The sequence below is a fragment of the Lithobates pipiens genome, unplaced genomic scaffold (assembly GCF_037356315.1).
Source record: "Lithobates pipiens isolate NorthernLeopardFrog02 unplaced genomic scaffold, aLitPip1_a1.2 Scaffold_28, whole genome shotgun sequence".
Classification (NCBI taxonomy): domain Eukaryota; kingdom Metazoa; phylum Chordata; class Amphibia; order Anura; family Ranidae; genus Lithobates; species Lithobates pipiens.
In genome coordinates, this window is record NW_027507789.1 from 25,172,604 (window position 1) to 25,199,958 (window position 27,355).

A 27,355-nucleotide genomic window follows, 5' to 3' on the forward strand; every position below is an offset into this window, starting at 1 on the left:
AGATTGCAATTAATTAATTTTTTTTTTTTTTAAGTTACTCCACTTCATGGATTGCCAGACGTAAAGGCCAGTTTGCATCCACCCCTCATTATCCATACTGCAGCTACACCCATGCCTATACCCAAAAACACTCTGTTTGGAGATATCCCCATGGCCTGCGAGTCCAGGAGAGGAAGTAGTGTCTCCGAGAATCCTTATGCCAGCGATCTCAAATCTATGGTAAGACAAAGAGCATTCAGCATTCTGCATTTTGATATTGTAGATCAGTTACTTAATATATATGTTGGGCTAAATATATAGGTGGGCTAAAAAAAAAAAAAAAAAAAAAAGAAGTTGACTGAGTTCAACCAAAAAAGAAAAAAAAAACCTTTCATCCTTAAAATGCAAATCCCGAAGATGCACCAAAGGAAGGCCAATACCCTTATAAAGTATGGTCCAATTTGCCCCAACAGGGAAACAGGTCATTCCCAATTAACAAAGGTCATGTGATCCTCCCCTTTGATAATTATTGTTTCCATAAAAATGAGTAGCTGTTACTTACAGAACTTAAAGAATATGTTGCCGCAACATTTCATATTGCGCATATGTGCCTTTTGTGCCATGTACTTGTACTATGGTAAAAAGTATCCCGTTCTCTTTGTATTGCTTCCTTTGTGTGAAAAAGCTGGGTGATCTTGTCAGGCCCCCCTGCTTTCATATTTCAAACTGACCACGCTAGGCATGAGAGAACATCTGTCTCAGCTTGGTCAGTTTTCCGGCTGTGCTGGGAGAACAACCTGCCTGTCCTCTAATGGGTAGACTTGTGCTGACACCTCCCCTTGTACAGCCATTTACTGGGAAGATCAGTGGACTGCTGATTCTCCACCCCCACCTCTCTAAGCCCCTTATGCTGCTGAGAACAGAGATTATGCGGTTAATTAACTAAAGGCAAATAGACTGTTGCACTTTGCAAATGCAGTTGCTCCAGAGCTTGAAGTAAATGAGGTAAATCACGTGCATGGAAAATTAAAAAAAAAATGCATACTGTATGTATTTACACTGTGTGTGTGTATGTGTGTGTGTGTATATATATATATATATATATATATATATATATATATATATAATTTTTAATATTTTTTTGCCTTATTTTTTTATGTATTTACACTGTGTGTGTGTGTATATATATATATATACACACACACACACACATACATATATATAAATATATATATATATATTTTTTTTTTTTCTGATTTAAACTGAATGAGTTATATTTTTTTTTTTTTTTTTTTAACAAGGTAAGAGTTCACATATACTTTCAGAAGTCATTGCTGTAGTGAATCCATCCTTATCAATTAGCTGAGATTTGAGATTTCAATCAGACAAATGGAGCTGCAAAGCAAGATGCTCTGCTCTGCTGTCTTTTTCAATACCCATAGTGCTCTGGAAGGCCTTTGTCATGTAATTTAGGTTTAGATTTTTCTTTTTCTTTTTTTTTTCTTTTTTAAACTAACATATACATTTAATTAAAGTGATATTAAAGGTTCTTTTTTTGTTTGTTTGTTTTTTTATTAATACCTTACATTTAAATTACATAATGTAACTTAAATCTAAATGTATGTAAAGTGTTACTAAACCCGGTAATATGAAAATGGTTCATCCACCTAGGCCTCTTATTTAAACAGTCTTTTGATTTGCAGCACAAATGGACAGTTATATTAAAAATAAATAAATAATAACAATTTAATAAAAATAAACATTTCCGCCCACGCTGATTGGTTCAGCCTGGATGTGATTACTTAAATTCATAACCCAGCATGTAGAACTGATCTGATTTTTGACATATTGAAAATAGTTGTGTCCTCAAATGACTGTATCTATACGTGTGTGGTCAGCCTTAACGTTAGACTGGTGGTAACAAGTAGACATGTGTGGTTCATTTTGTTCCGAATTGAAATTCGGACGAGTTTTCATTTTTCGGAAATTCGGATGTATCCGAACTTCCAAATTACAGTAGTACTGAATTTAAACGAATCCGAAATAACGAGAAAAAAAAATTTGAACGAAATTCGGATATTTTTCGAATTCGATTTGTTTTCAAATTTGAATAGATTTGAATCTTCCAAAGAGAATAAAATAAAATAGAAAATACAGGAATAGATTAGAAAAAAAATAACAGAAATTATAAGTATAGAATATACTAGAGTAAAACAGAACAATATAGAATCGAAAATATAATAGAAACAAATAGAATAACATAGAATATAACCATCTGCTGAAAATCGATTTTCAAATAGGTAAAACTGAATTTGAATACATAATATATTATAACAAGAATAGAATAAAAAAAAAAAAAAAAATAAACTAGAATAGACTATAATAGAATAAAAAAAATAGAATAGAATGAATATAACCATTTCCCAAAATTCAAATAGAATCAATTCAATTTTGAATACAATAGGAAAGAATAGATTAGAATAGGAAGATGGTTGTATTAATTCTATTCTATTCTGTTTTTATTTTGTGTTATTGTGTTATTTTCTGTTCTTTTCTACTCTATTCTTTTCTTTTCTATTCAAATTCAAATTGTTTCTATTTGAATTTTGGAAAATGGTTATATTTTTTCTATTCTATTCCATGCGATTGTTTTTTTTTTTTAAACTCTATTCTTTTCTATTCTATTTGAATTTCAGAAGATGGTTATAATTTAATTCTATTCTTTTTTATTATCCTATTCTGTTACTTTCTATTCTATTCCATTCCATTCTTTTATTTTATTTTCTATCCTATTTTTTATTCTGTGATATTCTTTTTTTTTCTGTTTATATTCTTTTCTATTCATTTTTTTTCTATTCTATTCCTTTATGTTCTATTCTATTTGATTCTCTTTGGAAAGCGATTTGAATTCGAAAAACTATTAGAATTTGAAAACTGTTGAAATTTGAAAACTATTCCAAATTCAAAAACGATTGTAAATTAATTCAAAAACATTTTGAATCGATTTGAATTAAAAAATTTTTTAATCAATTTGAATACGAATAAGCAAAACGAATTCCGGAAACTAATTTAACTAAATTTATGTAAATAACGATTTGAAACAAAACACATTTTCTCGTTCAGCGCGTGTCTCGTAACAACAAGTTGTCTGTCTTTTCCAGCCAAGTGCACGCAACTCCCCCCATAGCTCGTGGGGTGCAGTTTGTAGTTGGAACAGTCGTCGGTCTAGCTGGAACAGCATTGGGAGAGCCCCAAGTATTAAGAGACACGTTCAGAGCGGGGAGCACAAGTCCCTTCTATCTGCTGATGGGAAGGAGAGTTCGGAAGGGGAGACGTCTGATGAAGAGGGGCCCAGCCGTAAAGGATCTTCTTGTAGTGTCATGGAACTGGTGGGCAAAAGGGACCCCCTGGACACGTTGCACATTCCCTTCACCTTTGGACTGCAGAACAAGCACAGCCTTCCTGTGGATTACCAAGGCTGCAATGGCAAATCCATCCTTCCCACGTCATCACCTCAACACCATATCGAAGAAACCAAAATCGACTACAGCAGCAATCTGGATGATGATGCCAACATGGTAAGTGCACATAGGTTTGCATTTTATTTTCCATAAATAATGTTATAAAAATAAAGTGTTACTAAACCCAGGACCCTGCATTCACTATATCTGGTCTCCCACAGTACACAGAACATGGAAATGCAATTATTTTAGTAAATATGAACTGCTAAATGGCTTTTATTTTCAGCAGTATATAGCAGTCTTGCGACTTCTATCGGTGTCTGGTTAAAGCTTGTAGGGGGAGTTTTCATTCTCCTCTGATTGTCCTATCAGGATGCAGGACCCCTGACCCTCTGTCTGGACATTACTGATTGGCCCTGTGCTGATCACATGCACCCTCCCACAAAAAAAACCTCTCTAGCAATACACACCAAACTGAGCATGTGCAGAGTGCCCCCAAGGCACTGTCAGGAGACGGATTGGGGACTGTGGGAGAAGGGGAGGATCAGAAGAGACTGGATTACACAGTCTTTTACACAATGCGGAGGATTAACCCCTTAGGTTCCACAGTGAGTATAACCAGCATGCTTTACTGCATATACAGACTGATTTTAAAGAGGAGGTCCGGACGTTTTTTTTTTTTTTTTTCAAAAGTCAGTGACTACAAACACTGTAGCTGCTGACTTTTAATAAGGACACTTACCTGTCCAGGGAGGCGGCGATGTCACGCCCCCCCCCCCCCCCCGGCTGATCCATCCATTGGATCAGGGGCCGGCGCCGCCATCCTAACTAAGGGAAACAGGTAGTGGAGCCTTGTGGCTTCACTGCCCGTTTCCTACTGCGCATGCGTGAGTTGCGCAGGGCTTTGTGAATGGCCCTGTTGTTTTCTGGGGGACACACATGTCCCAGAAGACAACGGGGCAGCTCGCCGAAGAGGAGGAAGTGAAGGAACAGCGCCGCGGAATAGGAAGAGGCAGATTAGGAAGAATGCCTAGCAACAGGGGTTTCTGGCAAGTTAAAATATATAAATATAAATACACAGAATCTCAAAAAAATGAGTACACCCCTCACATTTTTGTAAATATTTTAGTCTATCTTTTCATGTGACAACACTGAAGAAATGACACTTGTCTACAATGTAAAGTAGTGAGTGTACAGCTTGTATAACAGTGTAAATTTGTTGTCCCCTCAAAAAACACACAGCCAGTAATGTCTAAACCACTGGGAGTCCACACCGACTCCTACGTGACAGTACACCCTGTGAGTGATCGGTGAATCTTAACTTGAGTCACCAAACCCCAACAACCAAAAAAACACCCAAATCAAGATGATCTACCTGAACATTAACTCCAAACATCAAAATAAACCCTTTTATAAAATCTATATTTATTTATCCCTTAGAGTGTGTGTGAGGGAGCGGGGGGGGGGGGGGGAGAGAAGAGAAAGAAAAGAAGAGAAAGAGAGAAAAAAAAAGAAATGTATTGTGCACTTAACCACTTTCAGACCGGACCAATTTGCTGGTCAAAGACCAGACCACTTTTTGTGATTCGGCACTGCGTCGCTTTAACTGACAATTGCGCGGTCGTGCGACGTGGCTCCCAAACAAAATTGACGTCCTTTTTTTCCCACAAATAGAGCTTTCTTTTGGTGGTATTTGATCACCCCTGCGGTTTTTATTTTTTGCGCTATAAACAAAAATAGAGCGACAATTTTGAAAAAAACGCATTATTTTTTACTTTTTTGTTATAATCAATATCCCCCAAAAATATATAAAAAAACATTTTTTCCCTCAGTTTAGTCCGATACGTATTCTTCTACATATTTTTGGTAAAAAAAATCGCAATAAGCGATTATTGATTGGTTTGCGCAAAAGTTATAGCGTTTACAAAATAGGGATAGTTTTATAGCATTTTTATTAATAATTTTTTATTATTTTTTTTTTTACTAGTAATGGCGGCGATCAGCGATTTTTATTGTGACTGCGACATTGTGGGGGACCCATCGGACATTTTTGACACATTTTTGGGAACATTGTCATTTATACAGTAATCACTGCTATATAAATGCAGTGATTCCTGTGTAAATGACACTGGCAGTGAAGGGGTTAACCAGTGGGTGGCAGTGTAGGAGTTAAGTGTTCCTAGGGGTGTGTTACTAACTGTGGGGGGGGTTGGGCTTTCATTTAGTGAACACTGATCTCTGCTCCAATCACATGGAGCAGAGATCAGCGTCACTAGTTGCTAGGCAGAATGGAGAAATGCTGTTTACTTGGCATTTCCTCCATTCGGCCGCTCCGTGAGACGATCGCGGGGATGCCCGCGGCGATCGAGTCCGCGGGTCCCTCGACCGGACTCACGGGGGTCCCGACCAGCGCGGGAGCGCGCCGCCGGCGGCGCGCTCCCGATGGCAGGGCGGCATTGAATATTGGACGTACCTGTACACCAATATGCCTGCCCGTGCCATTCTGTCGACCTACATCGCCGTGCGCTGGTCGGGAAGTGGTTAATAGTGTGAAAATTTTAAAAATAAATGTAAAAGGCCTCTAAGGGCCATTTAAAAAAAAAAAAAAGAAACCAAAAAAAAAAAGAAACCCTTATACAATAAGTTTCCCAACCTATTCACCCCAAAGGAACCCTTGAAATAATTTGAAGGTCTCAGGGAACCCCTGATAAAATTCATCAGAGATCAGAGGGAATCATGTCCCTTACATTGATTGCTAGTGGGAAGAATGTTCCTTACATTGGTGATCAATGAGAAGAATGTTCCTTACATTGGTGATCAATGAGAAGAATGTTCCTTACATTGGTGGTCAGTGGGAAGAATGACCCTTACATTGGTGATCAATGAGAAGAATGTTCCTTACATTGGTGATCAGTGAGAAGAATGACCCTTACATTGGTGATCAGTGGGAAGAATGTTCCTTACATTGGTGATCATGGAGAAGAATGTTTCTTACATTGGTGGTCAGTGGGAAGAATGTTCCTTACATTGGTGGTCAGTGGGAAGAATGACCCTTACATTGGTGATCAGTGGGCAGAATGATCCTTACATTGGTGATCAGTGGGAAGAATGTCCCTTACATTGGTGATCAGTGGGAAGAATGTCCCTTACATTGGTGATCAGTGAGAAGAATGTCCCTTACATTGGTGATCAGTGGGAAGAATGTCCCTTACATTGGCGATCAGTGGGAAGAATGTGCCTTATATTGGTGATCAGTGGGAAAAATGTTCCTTACATTGGTGATCAGTGGGAAGAATGTCCCTTACATTGGTGATCAGTGGGAAGAATGCTCCTTACATTAGTGATCAGTGGGAAAAATGTTCCTTACATTGGTGATCAGTGGGAAGAATGTTCCTTACATTGGTGATCAGTGGGAAGAATGTTCCTTACATTGGTGATCAGTGGGAAGAATGTCCCTTACATTGGTGATCAGTGGGAAGAATGTCCCTTACATTGGTGATCAGTGGGAAGAATGCCCCTTACATTGGTGATCAATGAGAAGTATGCTCCTTACATTAGTGATCAGTGAGAAGAATGTTCCTTACATTGGTGATCAGTGGGAAGAATGTCCCTTACATTGGTGATCAGTGGGAAGAATGCCCCTTACATTGGTGATCAATGAGAAGTATGCTCCTTACATTAGTGATCAGTGAGAAGAATGTTCCTTACATTGGTGATCAGTGGGGAGAATGTCCCTTACATTGATGATCAGTTGGGAAGAATGCCATTTACTGCTCTTCCAAGTGGCGATGGACCCAGAACAATGCAGACGACATCAGATGGGACTGGGAGGTCAATCAGCCACAGTTTAAGAAACCTCTAGCAAACCCTTGAGGAACCCTGGAGTTCCACAGAACCCTGGTTGGGATTGGCTGCTGTAGAATATCAGATGTCTGTCAGGTTCTGTAAATAACGTATGTGCTCTGAGTACATAGGAAATAACATATTTACACCTGGTGTATTACCTCTCCCAGCACTCCAACGTCTCCAATGCACCTGGGTCACTGCCCAACTTTAAGGCAGGGGAAAATGGGCAGCTGCCCTGGGCCCTGTCATTGTTGTGGGGCCCAAAGCAGCTGCCTCATACTTGCCAACTATCCCAGTTTAAATTCCCTTGGCCCTTGAAGTTTTAGTCCCTAGCTTTGTCCTGATATCTCAGTGTGAAGTGCTGCTATTAATGCTGCCCAATGCTATTTACATATGAATGCCCTATTGTTGTGTACAGATGACTCACCAGCAGACCCTGTGTTTACATGTAAATAATCGGCATTCATATGTAAATAGCTGCAGCGGCGGCATAGCTATGTAAACAAAGGCGGCATTCATATGTATATCATGCCACCTTCAGTGAGGAGATGATGTGCTGTAACCTCTAGCAACCAATCAGTGCGCAGTATTACTGTACAATAATCTCTAGCAACCAATCAACAAGCAGAAATAATGTGCTGTAACATCTAGCAACTAATCAGTGAGCCGTAATGTGTGATGTAACCTCTAGCAACCAGTCAGTAAAGGTAATGATACACTGTAACCTCTGGCAACCAATCTCAATCGCTTTCTGTTCTGATATAGTAAACTGCTTTTAAGTCTAGCTGCTATTTATTGTATGTCTCAGAGCAGGTGGAGAGCGAAACTGTATGGGGGGGGGGGGGGGGGGGCAAGAAAACGTTTGCCCAGGGTCCAATCACTATTAAAGATGGCCCTGACCTGGGTAGTTCATGTTATTTCATTAAAGGGGTTGTAAAGGTTTGTTTTTTATTTTCTAAATAGGTTCCTTTAAGCTAGTGCATTGTTGGTTCACTTACCTTTTCCTTTGATTTCCCTTCTAAATGTTTGTTTTTTTTGTCTGAATTTCTCACTTCCTGCTCCTCCTCAGTAAGCTGTTCTGGCTGACTAAACACCACTCGGATGATGGTGTGAAGTTTACTGAGGAGAAACAGGAAGTGAGAAATTCAGACAAAGAAAAAAAACATTTAGAAGGGAAATCAAAGGAAAAGGTAAGTGAACCAACAATGCACTAGCTTAAAGGAACCTATTTAGAAAATAAAAAACAAAGCTTTACAACCCCTTTAATGATGCGTATTGATAAAAAAAAGTAATATGCCCCTTCAAAGCTATACTGTGTTTCAATTTTATTTTTAAGAGCAAGACTGAAAGATTAAAGGCATGGATTACGGCTCATCTTCCAACTTGGTGCAAGGAGAGAGAAACCTGGTCCCTCTTCATATTCCCACCATACTCAAAGTACGTACAACAACCAGCATACAATATATAATGCAAACATAGAATGGAAGTGTAAATGAGTCTATCTGCATGATGACTAAGTGATAGGCTCAGAATAGTAAGTATACATCTCTGTTTTTTTTTTCCTGCAGATTTCGAATGATGTGCAATAAAATCATAACTCACAAGATGTTTGATCATGTCGTATTGGTGATTATCTTTCTGAATTGCATCACTATTGCTATGGAGAGACCAAAAATAGAACCACAGAGTGCTGTAAGTAATTTTGGGTGCCGTAATTCACGCAGCTGCTTCGTATGACTATGTACACAAGTGATTGGATCTGCAGTCACTATAATAATGAGTAATAAACCTATGCATTAAGGTGAAAAAACGTCTGACACTGACCAGCCCCCCCGTTGTACTCCCCTGAGCCCATTCTTTTCTGTTCCTCTCTGCCTGGGGTTCTCGGCTCTTGATTGGCTAGATTGATAACAGTGCAGCTATTGGCTCCCGCTGCTGTCAATCAAATCCAATGACGTGGGGGCTGGACAGAGTATGCCATTCTGTGTCTATGGATGCAAATGCTGGTCTCGGGAGGTAAACCCCAGGGAGAGCGCTTCTCCTAGAACAGTGATGGTGACCCTTGGCACTCCAGATGTTTTGGAACTACATTTCCTATGATGCTCATGCACTCTGGGGTGCCGAGGTTCGCCATCAGTGTCCTAGGGGGTTTACCAATGCGATGAGGAGCTGCGAGCATCATTGGGGGACCCCAGAAAAGGAGGATCGGGGCCACACCGTGCGAAATAAACTGCACTGTGGAGGTAAGTATGATATGTTTGTTATTTAAATATAAAACAAAAAACAAGGGTTTACGACCCCTTTAAACGTCTGAATGTTCCAGTGAGCACTGTTAGGGCCATAATCTGGAAGTGGAAAGACTATAATTTCACCATCAACCTGCTATGGCCACATGCTCCTCACAAGATTTCTGACGGAGGATTGAAAATAATTATCAGAAGAGTTGTCCAAGGGCCAATTGTGGAGAGCTTCGGAAAGACCTGGAATTAGCAGGGACAATTGTTTTAAAGAAAACATTAAGTAATGCACTCAACTGCCATGGCCAGTAGGCACGCTCACCACGCAAGACTCCATTGCTGAAGATAAAGCATGTTGAAGCTCGATTAAAGTTTGCTGTACAACATTTAGAGAAGCCTGTGAAATACAGGGAGAATATAATTTGGTCAGATGAGATCAAAGTTGAACTCTTTGGATGCCATAATCACAGCGCCTGCCGCCACTGCGAAAAAAAAAAAAATCTCGGCTCCCGCAGATGTCGCCCACAGTCTGCCCCCTTCGCCATCTGACAGTTCTTTAAGCAGAGGTTCACACAAAAAGTGAACCCCCGCTTTTCAGAGCCCTCCCCCACTCCGGTGTCACATTTGGCACCTTTCAGGGGGGAGAGGGGTGCAGATACCTGTATTTTACAGGTATCTGCACCTACTTTCGGGAATAGTCATGCCCCTTCTTGTCACCCGCCGCTGTGTTCTGGGAAACACACAGGTCCCAGAACACAGCGGGGACCAGTGAGGACGCAGAGCATGACTCGAGCATGCGCTGTAGTGAACTGGGAAGTGAGGCCGCAACACTTCACTTCCTGATTTCCTCACAGGATGACGGCTTTGGCTGCCGACATCGCGGGCACCCTGGACAGGTAAGTCTCCGTTTATTAAAAGTCAGCAGCTGCAATATTTGTAGCTGCTGGCTTTTAATATTTTTTTTTTTTTTTAGGTGGACCTCCTCTTTAACCACTTCCCGACCAGCGCACGACGATGTACGTCGACAGAATGGCACGGGCAGGCATATTGGCGTACAGGTACGTCCAATATTCAATGCCGCCCTGCCATCGGTGGCACGCTCCCGCGCTGGTCGGGACCCCCGTGAGTCCGGTCGCGGGACCCGCGGACTCGATCGCCGCGGGCATCCCCGCGATCGTCTCACGGAGCGGCCGAATGGAGGAAATGCTGTGTAAACAACATTTCTCCATTCTGCCTAGCAACTAGTGACGCTGATCTCTGCTCCATGTGATTGGAGCAGAGATCAGTGTTCACTAAATGAAAGGCCAACCCCCCCACAGTTAGTAACACTCCCCTAGGAACACTTAACCCCTACACTGCCACCCACTGGTTAACCCTTTTACTGCCAGTGTCATTTACACAGGAATCACTGCATTTATATAGCAGTGATTACTGTAGAAATGACAATGGTCCCAAAAAAGTGTCAAAAATGTCCGATGGGTCCCCCACAATGTCGCAGTCACAATAAAAATCGCTGATCGCCGCCATTACTAGTAAAAATAAAAATAATAATTATTAATAAAAATGCTATAAAACTATCCCTATTTTGTAAACGCTATAACTTTTGCGCAAACCAATCAATAATCGCTTATTGCGATTTTTTTTTTTACCAAAAATATGTAGAAGAATACGTATCGGCCTAAACTGAGGGAAAAAAATTTTTTTATATATATTTTTGGGGGATATTTATTATAACAAAAAGTAAAAAATAATGCGTTTTTTTCAAAATTGTCGCTCTATTATTGTTTATAGCGCAAAAAATAAAAACCGCAGAGGTGATCAAATACCCCCAAAAGAAAGCTCTATTTGTGGGAAAAAAAGGACGTCAATTTTGTTTGGGAGCCATGTCGCACGACCGTGCAATTGTCAGTTAAAGCGACGCAGTGCCGAATCGCAAAAAGTGGTCTGGTCTTTGACCAGCAAAATGGTCCGGTCTGCAAGTGGTTAAATAGCTAAGGGGGCAGAGGCCACCCGGCGACATCACCTGGTGACACCCCCTTGTGACATCAACGGTGCATGCTGGGTAAGGTGGGTAATAAAAAAGGTTACCACTCGTAAACACTTGTAAATGCTCCTAAATACTGCAAAAATGCTGGCAAAAAAATGCTAAACACATGGAGCCTAAATCTCAATTATTCTGCTTTGAGCATAATCAATATTCTGCTACCTTATTTTCAGGAAAGAATATTTTTGACACTATCCAACTACATCTTTACATTGATTTTCTTGGCTGAGATGACAGTAAAGGTAAGAGAAAATGCAGAAAATGTCTATTTGTACATGCGTATAGTTATCGCTAGATTTTGAAATTGCAGGAGGGGCCATAAAAGTAACGTCACTAACAGTCTGGTTACCCTCACACTAAAGCTGTGACCAAACACTAGTAGAATTTTGTTATTTTTTTTTTTGTTTTAAAAATTTTCATTTGATTTTATAATATTGGTGTTCACTTCAGAACCCCTGTGATAAGAAGATTCAAAGGAGCGGGATGAAAAATTTTCTCAAATTTCCAAACTATGTGGTTTTCATTTTGGAAGGCTGATTCTAAGTGCTTTCGATTCCAGTTATCGAATGTACTGGACATTTTTATACGAATGTTCATTGAAAAATCTACTAGTGTATGGCAGCTTAAACGCTTGCCACCCGCCCACCATTAAATGACGGAGGGACTGTGCGGCTCTTGTTCGGGGTGGACGTCATATCACGACGCGCCCGCGGGGGGCACGCAGCCCCACGATCACGCCGTGTTGCTAGAACGTGGTGTGACCCTGATCTCTGTAAAGAGGCACGGCCGCGGCTATTTAACCATGTGATCGGCTGTGTCCAATCACACCTGGTCACATGTAAACACATAAATGCCGGTAATCGGCTCTCATCGCAGCACACTGACAGGGTGTGTGGCGAGGAGAGCCGATCAGTGGCATCTCCTTGCAGGGGGCAGTGAGACATGTAATAAGGGCACTGATCAACAGTGCCCTGATTACAATAAAGCGCCACCAGTGCCAGCAATCAGTGCCTACCAGTGGCAACAATCAGTGCCCACCAGTGCCAGTAATCAGTGCCCACAAGTGCCACCAATCAGTGCCCATTAGTGATGCCAGTCAGTGCTGGGTATCAGTACTGCCTATTAGTGCTGCCCATCAATGCCCATCATTGCTGCCCATCAATGCCCACCAGTGCTGTTGTCCATATTGTTGACCATATACCTTAAAGTCACCGTATGGGGACTTTGTGGTGCAGACCTGTACACCAGGGCTCAGTTATTTAATAGTAGGAGTTTTTGCCAATACCTTAGTCAGTACAGTCCTGTATAATGTCTATGATCTGTGTTTGCCTCCATCGTCCATCCTCCTGCTTGGCCTTTACTATCTCAATACTTTCTTTACAGGTGGTAGCCCTTAATTTGTGCTTTGGTGGAAAGGCCTATCTGAGGAGTAGCTGGAATATACTAGATGGAATGCTTGTTTTAATTTCTGTCATTGATATCCTGGTGTCCATGGTCTCTGACAGTGGCACCAAGATTTTAGGCATGTTAAGAGTACTGAGACTCCTTCGAACTCTGAGACCACTTCGGTAAGTCAATCCATTTACATACCATAAAATAACAATAGTTGTCCTCATGCGTCCTGTTAAAATTAACTATTGCAACTTTTATAATCGTTATGGAGAAGTTGGTCCTCTCTTTAATAAATGATGTATTACAGGGCAAGACAGGAGTGTAGGAAGCATTGAGTCCTGGTTTGGTCAGGAGGACATTCCACCCGATCTGCCTTCCCCTGAAGCTGAAGGCCTGCTCTATATGCTTTTCTATCAGTTCCTCTGCTAGTTGCAGGGAGGGAAGTTAGTGGTGACTTATTTGACTTTCAATATGTTTTTATTTATAATTCAAGGTGAGACAGTAAGAAAACATCACAAATAATACGGTCAGTGAACAAGTAAAATCTGGACAATATGACCCTCGTCCCATACAGCAATCGGGTCAATCAACAGTAAAACATGAAAGCGTAAAACCATAAGTCAAATAGGTTAAACGGAATCAGTATAATGGTAGACTATACATTACAGAGTAGCCCAAAAAAAGTATGGTGTTCCACCAATCAAAACTACAGACCCGTCCCACCCTCTGTAAGACCCAATTGGATCTTGCTCATAAAATCTTTGATATCTATATTGTCAAGAATAATAACAGAATAAAAAACGGAGCAAAGCAGTGGGAAGAAGAGACAAAGAAAGAAAGACAATAGGGAGGGGGGGAGAACGCTCCTACACCCCTCTTCCACTAGGAACGACCGCACAGAGTGGTGCCCGACCTCTTGTTGTTTTTCAAAGTATATAAAAGTATCTTATTAGACAATAGATATAGAGAAGAAAGAAAGAGAGAAGAAAAGAAAAGAAAAAGAAAGAAGAAAAGAGAGAGAGAGAGAGAGAGGGTCAACCAGCGGCAAATCACAGTGGGGAAATATAGTTGATCCATGGATCCCAAATTACATTAAATTTCTTGGAGTTATTACGAAGGGTCCAGGTGAGTCTATCATTAACCATAATCCAGTTAAGCTTAAGTTTTACAGAATCAAGAGGAACCATCGACTGCTTCCAATATCTAGCTATAGTTATCCTAGCAGCTAGGATTATATATGTGATCAGCTTAAAAGATTTCCTAGGAACCCCATCAGGGAGCTTCTGAAAAAGCGCTACCTCCGGGGCTCTACGAATATTAACCCCAGTAACCGTGTATATAAGGTTAAATATACGAATCCAAAATCTGGCTACAATCGGGCACTGCCACCAAATGTGGTACATTGAACCCAGCTGACCACACCGTCTGAAACACATGGGGGAAGTAGACGGATGCATCTTAGCTATCCTGGTTGGCACTAGATACCATCGTAGTAGAGTTTTATAATTTGCCTCAATCAATGCAGTATTAACAGATATTTTAGATAAAGCATAGGCTATATCCTGCCAATCAGACAGATCAAAAGTAAGATTCAAGTCCCGTTCCCAATGGATCATATAGGGAAGTTTAGTAATTGGGTCCGTAATGGTAGCATAAATGGTAGATATACGCCCCCGTATTTGGTCCTGTGATTGGCAGGATAATTCAAAATTCGTAAGAGTAAACGGTCTCTCTATCCTACAAAATTTAGAACGTATAAATGATACAATCTGATTATACCGAAACAGCTCACTAGGGGGCATCTGTAACGTCTCTACAAAGTACTGCAAGGAGTGAGGTCGGCCCCCAGGTAAATAGTCACCTATCCGTAGGAGGCCCTTATTGAGCCACCACTGGAATACCTGTGGGGTCAAGCCAGGTGGAAACTCTGGGTTACAAAACACCGGAGCCAAGGGAGTATGTGAAGACACCAATGGTTTACGATGGCGTACTCTGTCCCAAACCTCAAGGGAGTGGGACAGGGTAGGGCATAAGATAGGAGGGCGAAGGCGACTTGGTAGCCACATCAGGGAGCCAATAGCAAGAGGATGGCACGAAAGGGCTTCAATAGATACCCAAAGGGGCTGAGGCCCCCTGGCCGTGGTATATGAAAGTTGTGTTATCTGAGCCGCCTGATAATAAGCTTGTAGATTAGGGAGGCCAAGCCCACCGCGTAATTTTGAGGTATATAGCGTTGATTTATTCATGCGGGGTTTCCCATTACCCCAAACAAAACGGAGAACATCTCCTTGTAACTGTTGTAATTCCCTCCTCGGGACTGCGATGGGTAGGGTCCTAAAATAATAAAGTAGTCTGGGGAGAAAGGTCATTTTGATGGAATTGATCCTACCAAACCAAGATAAAGAATAATCCCCCCAACATCGAAGATCCTCACGTAAACGGCGAAAAAGTGGGGGATAATTGGCTTTGTATAAGGTGCCAATCGAGGATGTCAATTGAATACCTAAATAGGGAATAGAAGTTGAGGTCCATTGGAAATGAAAATCGCGTCGCAACTGTTGTTCTATTAAGGGGGACAGAGAAACATTAAGGGCCATCGTTTTTTGGGTGTTTAAAGTAAGACCTGAAAGTTGGGAAAATCGACGAAATAGGGATAACAAGTTAGGTAGAGTAATTGTAGGGTTGGTAACATACATAAGAACATCGTCGGCAAACAAAGAACATTTATGTTCCTGCTGCCCACAACATATTCCATAAATTCGGGGATGAGAACGAATCGCTACCGCTAAAGGCTCTATTGCCAACGCAAAAAGTAATGGGGAAAGCGGGCAGCCCTGCCTCGTGCCACGGCCAATGAAAAAAGAAGATGATCTATAACCCCGGATAGCAACCTGGGCCGACGGTTTGCTATAAAGTTTTTGTAATAAGGAAATAAAAACAGGACCAAAACCAAATGCCCCAAGAGTAGTAAATAAATAGTCCCAATTAAGGCTATCAAAGGCCTTGTGAAGGTCCAATGAGAGCAATAGCAATTCCCGAGATCCAGGAGCGTCCCATTGGGAGCGAACCGCAGAAATCAAAGCTATGGATCGGCGAATTTGGTCTAAAGTTTGGCGTTGATATATAAAACCTGATTGGTCTTTATGTATATATTGTGGTAAAAAGGCACCCAATCGTAGTGCTAATAATTTCGTAAGGATTTTGAGATCACAATTAATCAATGATATAGGGCGGTAATTAAGGATATCAGTAGTATCTTTGTTTGGTTTAGGTATAACACTAATGTAAGCTCTATTTTCATCTAAAGGTACTTCGCCACCGTCCCGTAAGGAATTAAAATAGAGAGCCATATGAGGGACCAAGTGTTCAGCAAATTTTTTATAATAGCTATTAGGGAGTCCATCAGGACCAGGCGATTTATGCAGAGATAGTAATTTAATGGTATGGTGTAACTCTTCACAAGTGATAGGTTGGTCCATAATTTCTCTATGAGAGTCCGTAAGAGACGGTAGCGATAAGGTGCTTAAGAAATTGTTGATAGAAACAGACGCGTTGTCGTGAGTTGGGGCATAAAGTGTAGTATAAAAATTCTGAAATTCGTTAAGGACATTCTGGGGATTTTGAGAAAGATTACCCCCTGAAAGTCTAATTTTAGGGAGAGCCACATGCGTGTGTTTAGGGGTAAGTTTGTGCGCCAGCAATGAACCTGGACGATCACGCCATGTAAAGAACCTGTGGTTGGTCCAACGAAGACATTTTTCGGCTTTCGTAGTAAGGCAGATATTAAGTTCAGTACGGGCCTGTTCAAGTTTAATCAATAAGTCTGGATGAGGGAGTCGTTTATGTTGGGCAGCTAGGGTTTCATATTCCTTAGTTTTGGTCAGGATCAAGGCAGTATTAGCCTTATTAAGTCTGGACGTCAATTGAATTAGAGAGCCCCGAATGGAGGCCTTATGAGCCGCCCAATTAATAGCAGGGTTGGTATCCTCTGCTTTGTTAACCGCAAAATATGCCTTCAGGTGGGTTATAATCTCCGTACAGTGAGATTCATTACCAAGGATAGACTCATTCAGCCTCCAGTGGGGCTTCGCCAATTTAAACATTAGATTCGAAAACAGTACCACTACTGGGTCATGATCTGACCAAGGTGTAGATACAATTTTAGCTGTAGTCAGTTTAGGCAGCAGTCCCGAGGCAAGAAGCACATGGTCAATACGTGAATAGCGGTTGTGGGCCCTTGAAAAATGAGAATAGTCGCGGGCGGTAGGGTTGGTCTCCCTCCAAGCATCAACTAAATCATAGCGATGTAATAACTGAGCAAAACTGCGGCTACATTTGGGAGGGGATCGAAGACAAGATAAATGTGATTTATCCAAACTATGATCTAATGCTAAATTAGAATCTCCGGCTAGGATCACATCACCCTCAAATTCCGACTCTAAGGACCGGAGCAAGGCTTTAAAAAATGCTACCTGATTCGTGTTGGGGGCATAATAAACCAGAATAGTCACCAAGTTGTTCCCCAAATGACCTTTAACCAATAGAAACCTCCCCTCTGGATCCCGCAGTACTTTAGTCTCTGTAAATGAAAGTCGCCGTGACAAACAGAGTGCCACTCCTCGTTTTTTCTCTGTGGCATTGGCAAAGTAACACACAGGGAAATCTCTATGGATATAGTGGGGGGTAAAAGAAGAGGGAAAATGAGTTTCCTGAAGAGCTACAATATCTACATGCAGAGATTTATAATAGTTAAATATCTGGATTCGTTTAGATGGGGAGCCCAATCCTTGAACATTATGAGATAGCAGTCGGATGGTTCCAGTCGAGTCAGTTAACCGGGACATGGTAAAAAGCATAAATGTGCATGATAGACAGACTCACCCAACGAAGGCAACACATGGACCTCTTTGATGAACCAGAATGCCGCTGGCCGACCCTCAAGGAGAAAAAAAAAAGAATTAGTAATGAAGCCTGGAAGGAAAGCAAAGAGAGAGAGAAGAAGAGAAAAAAAAAACGATACACAGGTGCAACAACACCCAGTATCAAGGAAATAAAAAACATTAAGCAACAAAAAAGCAAACAAAATATAGTAACGCAGACCAGAATCCAAGTCTGGAAGTGTGGGAGTCTCCACCAAAGAAAATCAATGGGGAGAGTCCTATCGACAGGGAGAGCACATAGCCACCTCCCGGCACAATAAGAAACAGCAAATGTTATGCCCATAGATCCATACCTGAAAACTCTAAATAGCATAAGAAAAAAAAAAGTATACAATAATCTGATCAGGTGACCAAAAAATTATGCAAACGGTAGCTAATGTCCTATATAAGGACCACAGAGAAGCTACCGTACGAAAAAACATCCCCAGACCCCAGGAAGAAGGGAAAAAACAACAAAAAACAAAAATCTACAACTCTATATGTTATCCTTTTCCCCCCAGAGTCCGGTGTACCAGTAGGATCAAAAAATCAGAAAAAAATATAATAAAAAGAAAAAATAGAGTCCTTCAGGTAACTTGACGCGATGGTGCGGATTTCTTCGAAGTCGGGGAAGACCAAAGCGGCAAAAGCGGGGGGGGGGGATCAGCAGCTGTGGGCGGACCAGAAGAAACTGGGGCCTGGGAAATGAATCCCAATTTCAATAAGATTCTTTCTCCATCAGCGAATGTAGAAAAGGCATAGGATCGATTGTCAAAAGTAAATTGCAAGCGGAAAGGATAGTTCCAGCGATAGCGAATATTGCGCTGAATCAAAGGGGACAACAGCGGTTTAAATGCCCTCCTCTTTTGGATGGTAGCTTGCGATATATCCGCGAAAATTTGAATACGATGACCTTCAACCTCTAGATCAGGGCGATCCCGGGCATACCGCATGATGGCTTCTTTAATCCCAAAGAAATGAGGCTTCACAATCACATCACGGGGTGGTCCATCAGGCTTCAGGGGAACCAAGGCTCTATGAATGCGATCAATTTCCAGATGAATATCATCAATCTCTGGGACCGCTAAATGCATCAAAGAAGACGTAAAGGAGGTGATATCTTTAACCGATTCCGGTAAACCGCGAATACGGAAATTATAACGTCTGGCGCGGTTTTCCAAGTCGTCAATTCTATTATAGGCTTCCTCTAAACGATCATGGAGGTCGGTAATCATGTCAGAATTCTGCGACACTCTATGGACAGTCTCATCAACTTTAGATTCAATACTATCCAACCGACAGCCCAAATTCTGGAAATCCTGCCTCAGATCAGAGGTTAATTTAGATGTAGCTTTCTCTAGCTCCTTCCTCAGCATGTCCGCAAAACGAGCAAGCAGAATAGTATCAGGGGAATATGGCAATGGTGCAGGCAAAGGATCAGAAGATCCCTCGGGACTCTCAGGACCCATATCATGGCTGCTGGCCTGGCTAAGAAATATGTCTGATAAGTCTTTTTCCAGGGCAGAGGAATCCTGAGAAGCAGGGCTCGGGGATGGAGCAGAGGCCTGAGAGAGGGATCTAGCAGGGCTGGATGCAGGGCAGGGGTGATCCATCCGCTCACCTGAAGGTGGAGAAGCTGTTAGGGAGCCTTCATCAAAAGTTTTGCAGTCAGGGAAAGGTCTCCTGTCCCGCTGCAGTTGTGGTGGTTGCTCCGGTCCGGGCCCTGTGTATTTGCCGGTCGCCATCTTGGATTTGCGGCCGGATCCACGAGGCTGTTGAAAATTGCCTCCGTGCGCCTTCCCCGACGACCTAGTAGGCATGGGGAGCGATCCGCGAGTGCTGTGTCCGCTGTCCCGTAGATATATGGGGACAAGCGGGGCCGGTGGGCAGCGTATGATAGCTAAATGTGCCGGGAGAGTGCGGAGCAGCCTAGCTTTGCATCCGCTCCGGCCGCCCGCGCATGCGCACTCTAGTGGTGACTTATTTGAAATGGGGAAAAAGACCCTCTTATGGGATTTTGAAGGCAACCAAAAAAGAAAAATGCATAATTATACATTATATATATATATATATATATATATATATATATATATATATATATATGCGCACACACACACATATATTTTATGTATAATTATGCATTTTTCTTTTTTGGTTGCCTTCAAAATCCCATAAGAGGGTCTTTTTCCCATTTCAAGTACAGAAATAGGGATGGTGGCAACCACTTCCCAGAACAGAATAAACATACATTTGAAACAGTGGTGAATTATTTGACTTTACCTGTTTAGTAAAGTTATAAGATAAATCATGACTGGTTCTTGTGTCTAGTATGTCAAGTCCAGATCTTCAAAAGCCAATGGAGTTCTCACCAGGCCTCTGCTGTTTTGTTGGTTCATATTCATTCCATTGCTGTTTCCAAGTCAAGTTAACTAAGTTCATTAAGGGGGCCGGGTATTGGTTAAAAATTACCCCAAAACATTAATCGTTTTACCTCCAATTTCCTCTTACAATAGTTTTGTAGGGTGTTCAAATTTCAATTCAGCTTAACCACTTTCAGACCGGACCATTTTGCTGGCTTAAGACCAGACCACTTTTTGCGATTCGGGACTGCGTCGCTTTAACTGACAATTGCGCGGTCGTGCGACGTGGCTCCCAAACAAAATTGACGTCCTTTTTTTCCCACAAATAGAGCTTTCTTTTGGTGTTATTTGATCACCTCTGCGGTTTTTATTTTTTGCGCAATAAACAAAAATAGAGCGACAATTTTGAAAAAAAATGCATAATTTTTTACTTTATGTTACAATAAATATCTCCCAAAAATGTATAAAAAAAAAAACAAATTTTTCCCCTCAGTTTAGGCCGATACGTATTCTTCTACATATTTTTGGTAAAAAAAAAATTAAAAAAAATCGCAATAAGCGATTATTGATTGGTTTACAAAATAGGGTATAGTTTTATGGCATTTTTATTAATAATATTTTTTTTTTTTACTAGTAATGGCGGCGATCAGCGATTTTTATTGTGACTGCGACATTATGGGGGACACTTTTGACACATTTTTGGGACCATTGGCATTTATACAGCAATCAATGCTATACAAATGCACTGATTCCTGTGTAAATGACACTGGCAGTGAAGGGGTTAACCAGGGGGTAGCAGTGTAGGGGTTAAGTGTTCCTAGGGGCGTGTTACTGAACACTGATCTCTGCTCCAATCACAGGGAGCAGAGATCAGTGTCACTTGTTGCTAGGCAGAACAGGGAGATGCTGTTTACATCGGCATTTCCCCGTTCAGCCTCCCCGTGAGACGAACGCGGATATCCCCGCAGTGACCAGACTCACGGGGGTCCCGACCGGCACGTGCCGCCAGCGGTGTGCACACGATGGCAGGGTGGCAATTACAAATGGATGTACCTATACGCCAATTTGCCTGCCCGTGCCATTCTGCCGACGTACATCGTCGTGCGCCAGTTGGGAAGTGGTTAAAGTGTATGTAAATCCCAACAACGATCAGTTTTTTTTTTTTTTTTTGGTTTTGTTTTTTATTTTTTCCATATCTGAATGTTTATTTTTCAAGAAATCAAACTTTTTAAAGAAAAAAAGTGGTCTGGTCTTAAGCCAACAAAATGGTGCGGTCTGAAAGTGGTTAATACCAATCTCCCTAAATACTCACTCCAACTAAAATGCACCTGATAATATTTCTTTAAAATTGAGCTAGCACAGCTCTCAGGAACTAAGCACCTTACATAGTCACGGTCGGTTTACAATCTCAACTTTTTCACATCTTTGAATTTGCATTCAAATGATCTGCAATTTTTGTTTTTCACAACATGGAATGGACTCAAAGCCGTTAAGACTGGTAATTCACACACTGATTGGAAATGGAATAATATCTATAATTTAAAAGATGTAATAATGCATATGTATTTTATTTTTTATATTTTTTAATATAGGGTAATAAGTCGCGCCCAAGGGCTAAAACTTGTCGTTGAGACTCTTATGTCTTCTTTGAAACCTATTGGGAACATTGTGGTGATCTGCTGCGCGTTCTTCATTATATTCGGGATTCTCGGAGTTCAGGTAAGTTTTTTTTTTTTTTTAAAGCGCTGTGGGCTTACTGCGAACGCCAAGTGCTAAAGCCTAGACTTGTAAACAGGCCACGTTGACTTGATGGTGTTGATTTACTAAAACTGGAGAGTGCAAAATCTGGTGAAGCTGTGCATGGCAGCCAGGGGCGGACTGACCATTCAGCAACTCAGGCACTGCCCGAGGGTTGCCAGCCTCAGTAAAGCCAGGGACAGTATGTAAAAATCTGTGTTTTTTTTTTTTACATCTGCCATCTGAAATGTCCCTTACCGACATCCTTTTGGTCTAAAAATCCAGAGATTATAGCTGCCCCACCTCTCCAGTACCTTCTCAGCCAATAGAAACATATCTGTGTATACATGTATGTGTAACCTGTGTGATTTTATACCTTGTGTGTGTGTGTGTGTTTGTGTATACTGTGTGTGTGTTTGTGTATACTATGTGTGTGTTTGTGTATACTGTGTGGCCCCATAATCTCCTATTGCCCGCGGGCCCCATGAGTTGTCAGTACGCCCCTGATGGCAGCCAATCAGCTTCTGACTAAGGTAGGCTCACTAATTAAGCTATGACCAAAAAAAAAAAAAAAAAAACCTGGAACCTGAGCTGCCCCAGATTTTACACACTCCAGTTTCAGTAAATCAACCCCGATGTGTCATAACTGGAGTCCTGGGCTTATTACACAGGTCCTACCCCAAGGGTCTACACTAGATCTTCTGCTGTGTTTTTCTAGTGTGAGAGTAGGAAGCAGTTGCTGATTGATTAGCCTAGTTGTAGCTCTGCTTACGCACTTCCTCCTCCTGCCTTTTGCCTGCCAATAAATTGGTGCCATGAACAACCTACAGGTAGAGAACCAAGTAAAGCCACTGTTGTGGTGATAAATGTAATCTTTTGTTTCTTTGGATCTCACATGTTCAAAGATTTCTTTATGGATTCTGGTCTTAAAAGTGAAGGTTTTTTTTTTTTTTTTTTTTAACTCATACCTGTCCCCCGCCGAACCTAAGACTGAGAACTGAGCGATCAAAGACCATTGATCGCTCAGTTCTCAATGATCTGTGAGATCCTCCTGTCGGGCAAGCTGGCTGCAGTGTCAACCGACTCCCCAGTAGTTAACACCTCAATACCAGGCACTTAAACACCTTCCTGCCCAGACCAATTTTGAGCTTTCTGCGCTGTCGCAATTTGAATGACAATTGCGCGGTCGTGCTACACTGTACCCAAATGAAATTTTTATCATTTTTTTCCCACAAATTGAGCTTTTTTTTGTTGGTATTTGATCACCTCTACGGTTTTTATTTTTTGCTAAACAAATAAAAAAATACCGAAAATTTTGAAAAAAAAAATGTTTTTTTTTGTTTCAGTTTCAAAACATTGTAAATAAGTATGTTTTCTCCTTCACTGATGGGCACTGGTGGGGCGGCACTGATAAGGCGGCACTGATGAGGTGGCACCGATGAGGTGGCACTGATGAGGTGGCATTGATATGTGGCACTGATAGGCGGCACTGATAGGCGACATGGATGGACACTGATAGGTATCACAAATTGGCACTGATAGCTGGCACGGATTGGAATGGATAGGCGGCACAGATGGGCACTGATAGTTGGCACAGATGGGCACTGATAGGCGGCATTGTATTGTACTGATGGATGCCAATCAGTGCCAAACAATAATGCATGCCAATCAGTGATGCCCATTGTGGGCACCGATTGGCATCCATTGTGGGCACTGACTGGTATCCCTGGTGGTCTAGGGTGGCATACCTGGTGCTGGGCATCCCTGGTGGTCTGGTGGTGTCCCTGGTGGTTCAGTGTGGGCATCCTCGGGGGGGGCTGCGCTGATAATCGACCAGCACAGACCCCCCCCATCAGAGGAGCAGCCGATCGGATCTCCTCTACTCGCGTCTGACAGATGCGAGTGAGGAAAAGCCGATCACCGGCTCTTCCCATTTACACTGTGATCAGCCGTGATTGAACACGGCTGATCACGTGGTAAAAAGTCTCCATCGGAGACTCTTTAGAGATCGTAATTGCGGGGTGTTAGACTGACACCCCGCAACAACGATCACCGCGATGCGCGCCCCCGGGGGCACGCAGACGCTCAAAATCCTGAGGAAGTCCTATGACGCCCAGTCAGGATTTTGAAACCACTTTGCCGCCGTCATTTGCCTATAGGCGGGCGGCAAGTGGTTAATGACATCACACACAAACTCCGCCCGACGCGTTTCCCCCAAAAAAATGACGTCCTCTGGGATTGGAGATCTGGAGAGGGATGGACGTCAGTACATGCCGGCGGCCAGCTTGCTTCTTTTACATACTGCCTGTGATTCATTGCCTCAATATAAGTGTAATTTTACTTTTTAGTAAAGCGTATTAAAATAGTATCACACTATCAGGCTTCTCCCTATCTCTCAGAAAAAGGTACCCCCCCCCCCCTAAAAAAAAAAGCACAACTTTTAAATGTGGTATAGGAGGGGAGGTGGAGAGGCGGGCGAGTGGTATTTTCACTTTTTCACTTTTAATTGAGGGTCCACTTTAAAAGGTAAACAAGGCAATTCTTAATCAAAATATGTTCTCAATGCAACATACAGTACTGCACGACCCGTTAAGTAGTCTTTATACTCGCATTGGTTTGACTAATACATTGAAAAAGAGCATTTTATATAAAGGAAGTCCTAGTCATTATGCTTCTTTTCTTTATAGCTGTTTAAGGGGAAGTTCTTTTATTGCCTGGGAGAAGACACGAAAAATATTACAAATAAATCAGACTGTCTAGAAGCAAGATACAAATGGGCCCGACACAAATACAACTTTGATAATCTTGGTCAGGTATGTAGAGGTCTATCTATCTACAGTGTCTATCTATATGCACTATATTGTAAAAAATATTGAGACGCCTGCCTTTACACTCACGTGAACTTTAATGGCATCCCAGTCTTAGTCCGTAGGGTTCAATATTGAGTTGGCCCACCCTTTGTAGCTATAACAGCTTTAACTCTTCTGGGAAGGCCGTCCACAAGGTTTAGGAGTGTGTCTATGGGAATGTTTGACCATTCTTCCAGAAGCGCATTTGTGAGGTCAGGAACTGATGTTGGATGAGAAGGCCTGGCTGGCAGTCTCTGCTTTCTGCTCTAATTCATCCCAAAGGTGTTCTGTCGGGTTAAAGTCAGGACACTGTGCAGGCTCGTCAAGTTCCACCACACCAACCTTGCTCTTCCATGTCTCTATGGATGTTACTTTGTGCACTGGTGCGCAGTCATTTTGGAACATAAAGGGGCCATCCCCCAAACCGTTCCCACAAAGTTGGGAACATGAAATTGTCCAAAATGTCTTTGTATACTGAGGCCTTAAAGCGGGATTCCGCTGACCTATAATTTTCTTTTTTTGTGTCTCATTGCTATACGTTTAAGGCCGGGTTCACACCACAGCGATGCGGGAACGCCGCGAATCCGCGGCGTTTTCCCGCATCGCACACCTCCCGTCGGCAGTTCACACTGCCCTATGCGGACGGCTGGGAGTGTCAATGATATGTTAATGACACCCCCAGATCCGTCCGCATATCGCAGTGCGATCTGCCGACTCGCACAGGAATCGGATCGCATGGTGTGAACCCCCATGCGATCCGATTCTGTTGCGGACCAAAAAAAGGGTCCCGTGCGAGTTTGCTGCGGGAGCGATGCGAATTCAGCCATACTATCTGTATGGCTGAACTCGCATCGCTACGGAGATCGGATGTGATTTGCGGTGCGAATCACATCCGGATCTCCCCCCGCAGCAGTGTGAACCCAGCCTAAAGTATTATGCTATCACTCACTTCTTGCAGCTTTTATATCCGTTGCTTGCCGATTTCGTCCGTAAAGGTAAACTTATAAAAATTCCTCCCGGCGGTTTCCATTTTTATTGTGGGCATTTGAAGCCCACAAGCACTGATTTCCTGGATGCAGTGAATGCTGTGCTCCCAGCATTCACCGCTCGATCCCGCGCATGCTCAGTGATATCAGTGAGCAGCGCCATCACAACGAGCGGCGTCGCCGGAATCTCACGAGATTTCGGCATGACGGCGTCCCCCATGGATTCTTGGGAAGAATCTAACAAAGCTCCCAGGGGTCTTTGCGAAGCCGGGGAAAGCGGATAAACAGGCCTATTCCCACGGGAGGAGAGCCCGGAAGACATTATAATAATTACTACTTAAAGGTAATTACTGCATAATAATTTTTTTTAATGGTTATTTCAGCATATATGGTCCAAAGTGATTTAAATAACATTAAGTTGCAATTTTGAGTACAAAACCGCTTTAAGAGTTCCCTTCACTGGAACTAAAGGGCTAAGCCCAACAACTGAAAAACAACCCCCACACCATAATCCCCCCTCCACCAAATGATTTGGACCACAAAGCAAGGTCCATAAAGACATGGATGAGCGAGTTTGGGGTGGAGGAACTTGACTGGCCTGTACAGAGTCCTGACCTCAATCCAAGCCTTCTCGCCCACATTAGTGCTTGACCTCACAAATGCGCTTCTGGAAGAACGGTCAAACATTCCCATAGACACACTCCTAAACCTTGTGGACGGCCTTCCCAGAAGAGTTGAAGCTGTTATAGCTGCAAAGGGTGGGCCAACTCAATATTGAACCCTACGGACTAAGACTGGGATGCCATTAGTTCACGTCTGTGTAAATCTATCTGCCTATCTACTGTATCTGTCTATTTATCTTATTAAACATATTACGCAATTCATTGCAACCAGATGATTACATTCTCTTCTCCTGAGATGGGGGTAGTCCTCATAGTCAATGTATGTTTGTATTTCCACAGGCGCTCATGTCGTTGTTTGTTCTGGCATCCAAAGATGGATGGGTAGACATCATGTATGATGGGTTGGACGCTGTCGGAGTGGATCAGCAGGTACATGGTGTATGAGGTCTAAAAAAACATGAACATTTTAGTACATGTGTTGCTCTGATGTACAGTATATAATCGGAATGAATAATACAGAATGAAAAGGCAGTTTTACATTCTAGTAATAGCCAATGAAGTCCATTGCCTCCAAGGGTATACTTCCAAATTCTTCTCTGTCCCTCTACTGTAAACAGCAGTTGACATTGAAATGAAATTTGGCAGTGATGTCCAGCAACCATCCGAATATCAGCTTTAGTTCATTATTATTTGGCAAATGATAGCCAGCTATTGATTGGTTGTTGTGGGTTACTGTACACCATTGATTTTTCAATTGTCTTTTTAAAGAAGAATTCCTGGTGTTTACAGTATATTTTTACATACAACGTATATATATATATATATATATATATATATATATATATATATATATATATATATATATATATATATATAGTGAGCAAAATTATTATATATATATTAAATTATAAACTTAACACTT

The 27,355-nt window shown here is 42.0% G+C and overlaps 1 protein-coding gene across 4 annotated transcripts in view; it reads left to right on the top strand.

Annotated features, from left to right (window-relative positions):
- CACNA1G (calcium voltage-gated channel subunit alpha1 G) overlaps window positions 1-27,355 on the top strand; it is a 151,186-nt gene that overhangs the window by 77,646 nt on the left and 46,185 nt on the right. For all 4 annotated transcript variants that reach the window (XM_077458918.1, XM_077458917.1, XM_077458919.1 and 1 more), the window contains exons 15-23: window positions 35-219; window positions 3,141-3,557; window positions 8,623-8,723; window positions 8,855-8,978; window positions 11,741-11,809; window positions 12,951-13,135; window positions 21,831-21,957; window positions 24,663-24,788; window positions 26,773-26,862. In XM_077458918.1, coding sequence (XP_077315044.1) covers window positions 35-219; window positions 3,141-3,557; window positions 8,623-8,723; window positions 8,855-8,978; window positions 11,741-11,809; window positions 12,951-13,135; window positions 21,831-21,957; window positions 24,663-24,788; window positions 26,773-26,862 — 1,424 coding nt within the window. The remainder of the gene's footprint in view (window positions 1-34; window positions 220-3,140; window positions 3,558-8,622; window positions 8,724-8,854; window positions 8,979-11,740; window positions 11,810-12,950; window positions 13,136-21,830; window positions 21,958-24,662; window positions 24,789-26,772; window positions 26,863-27,355) is intronic.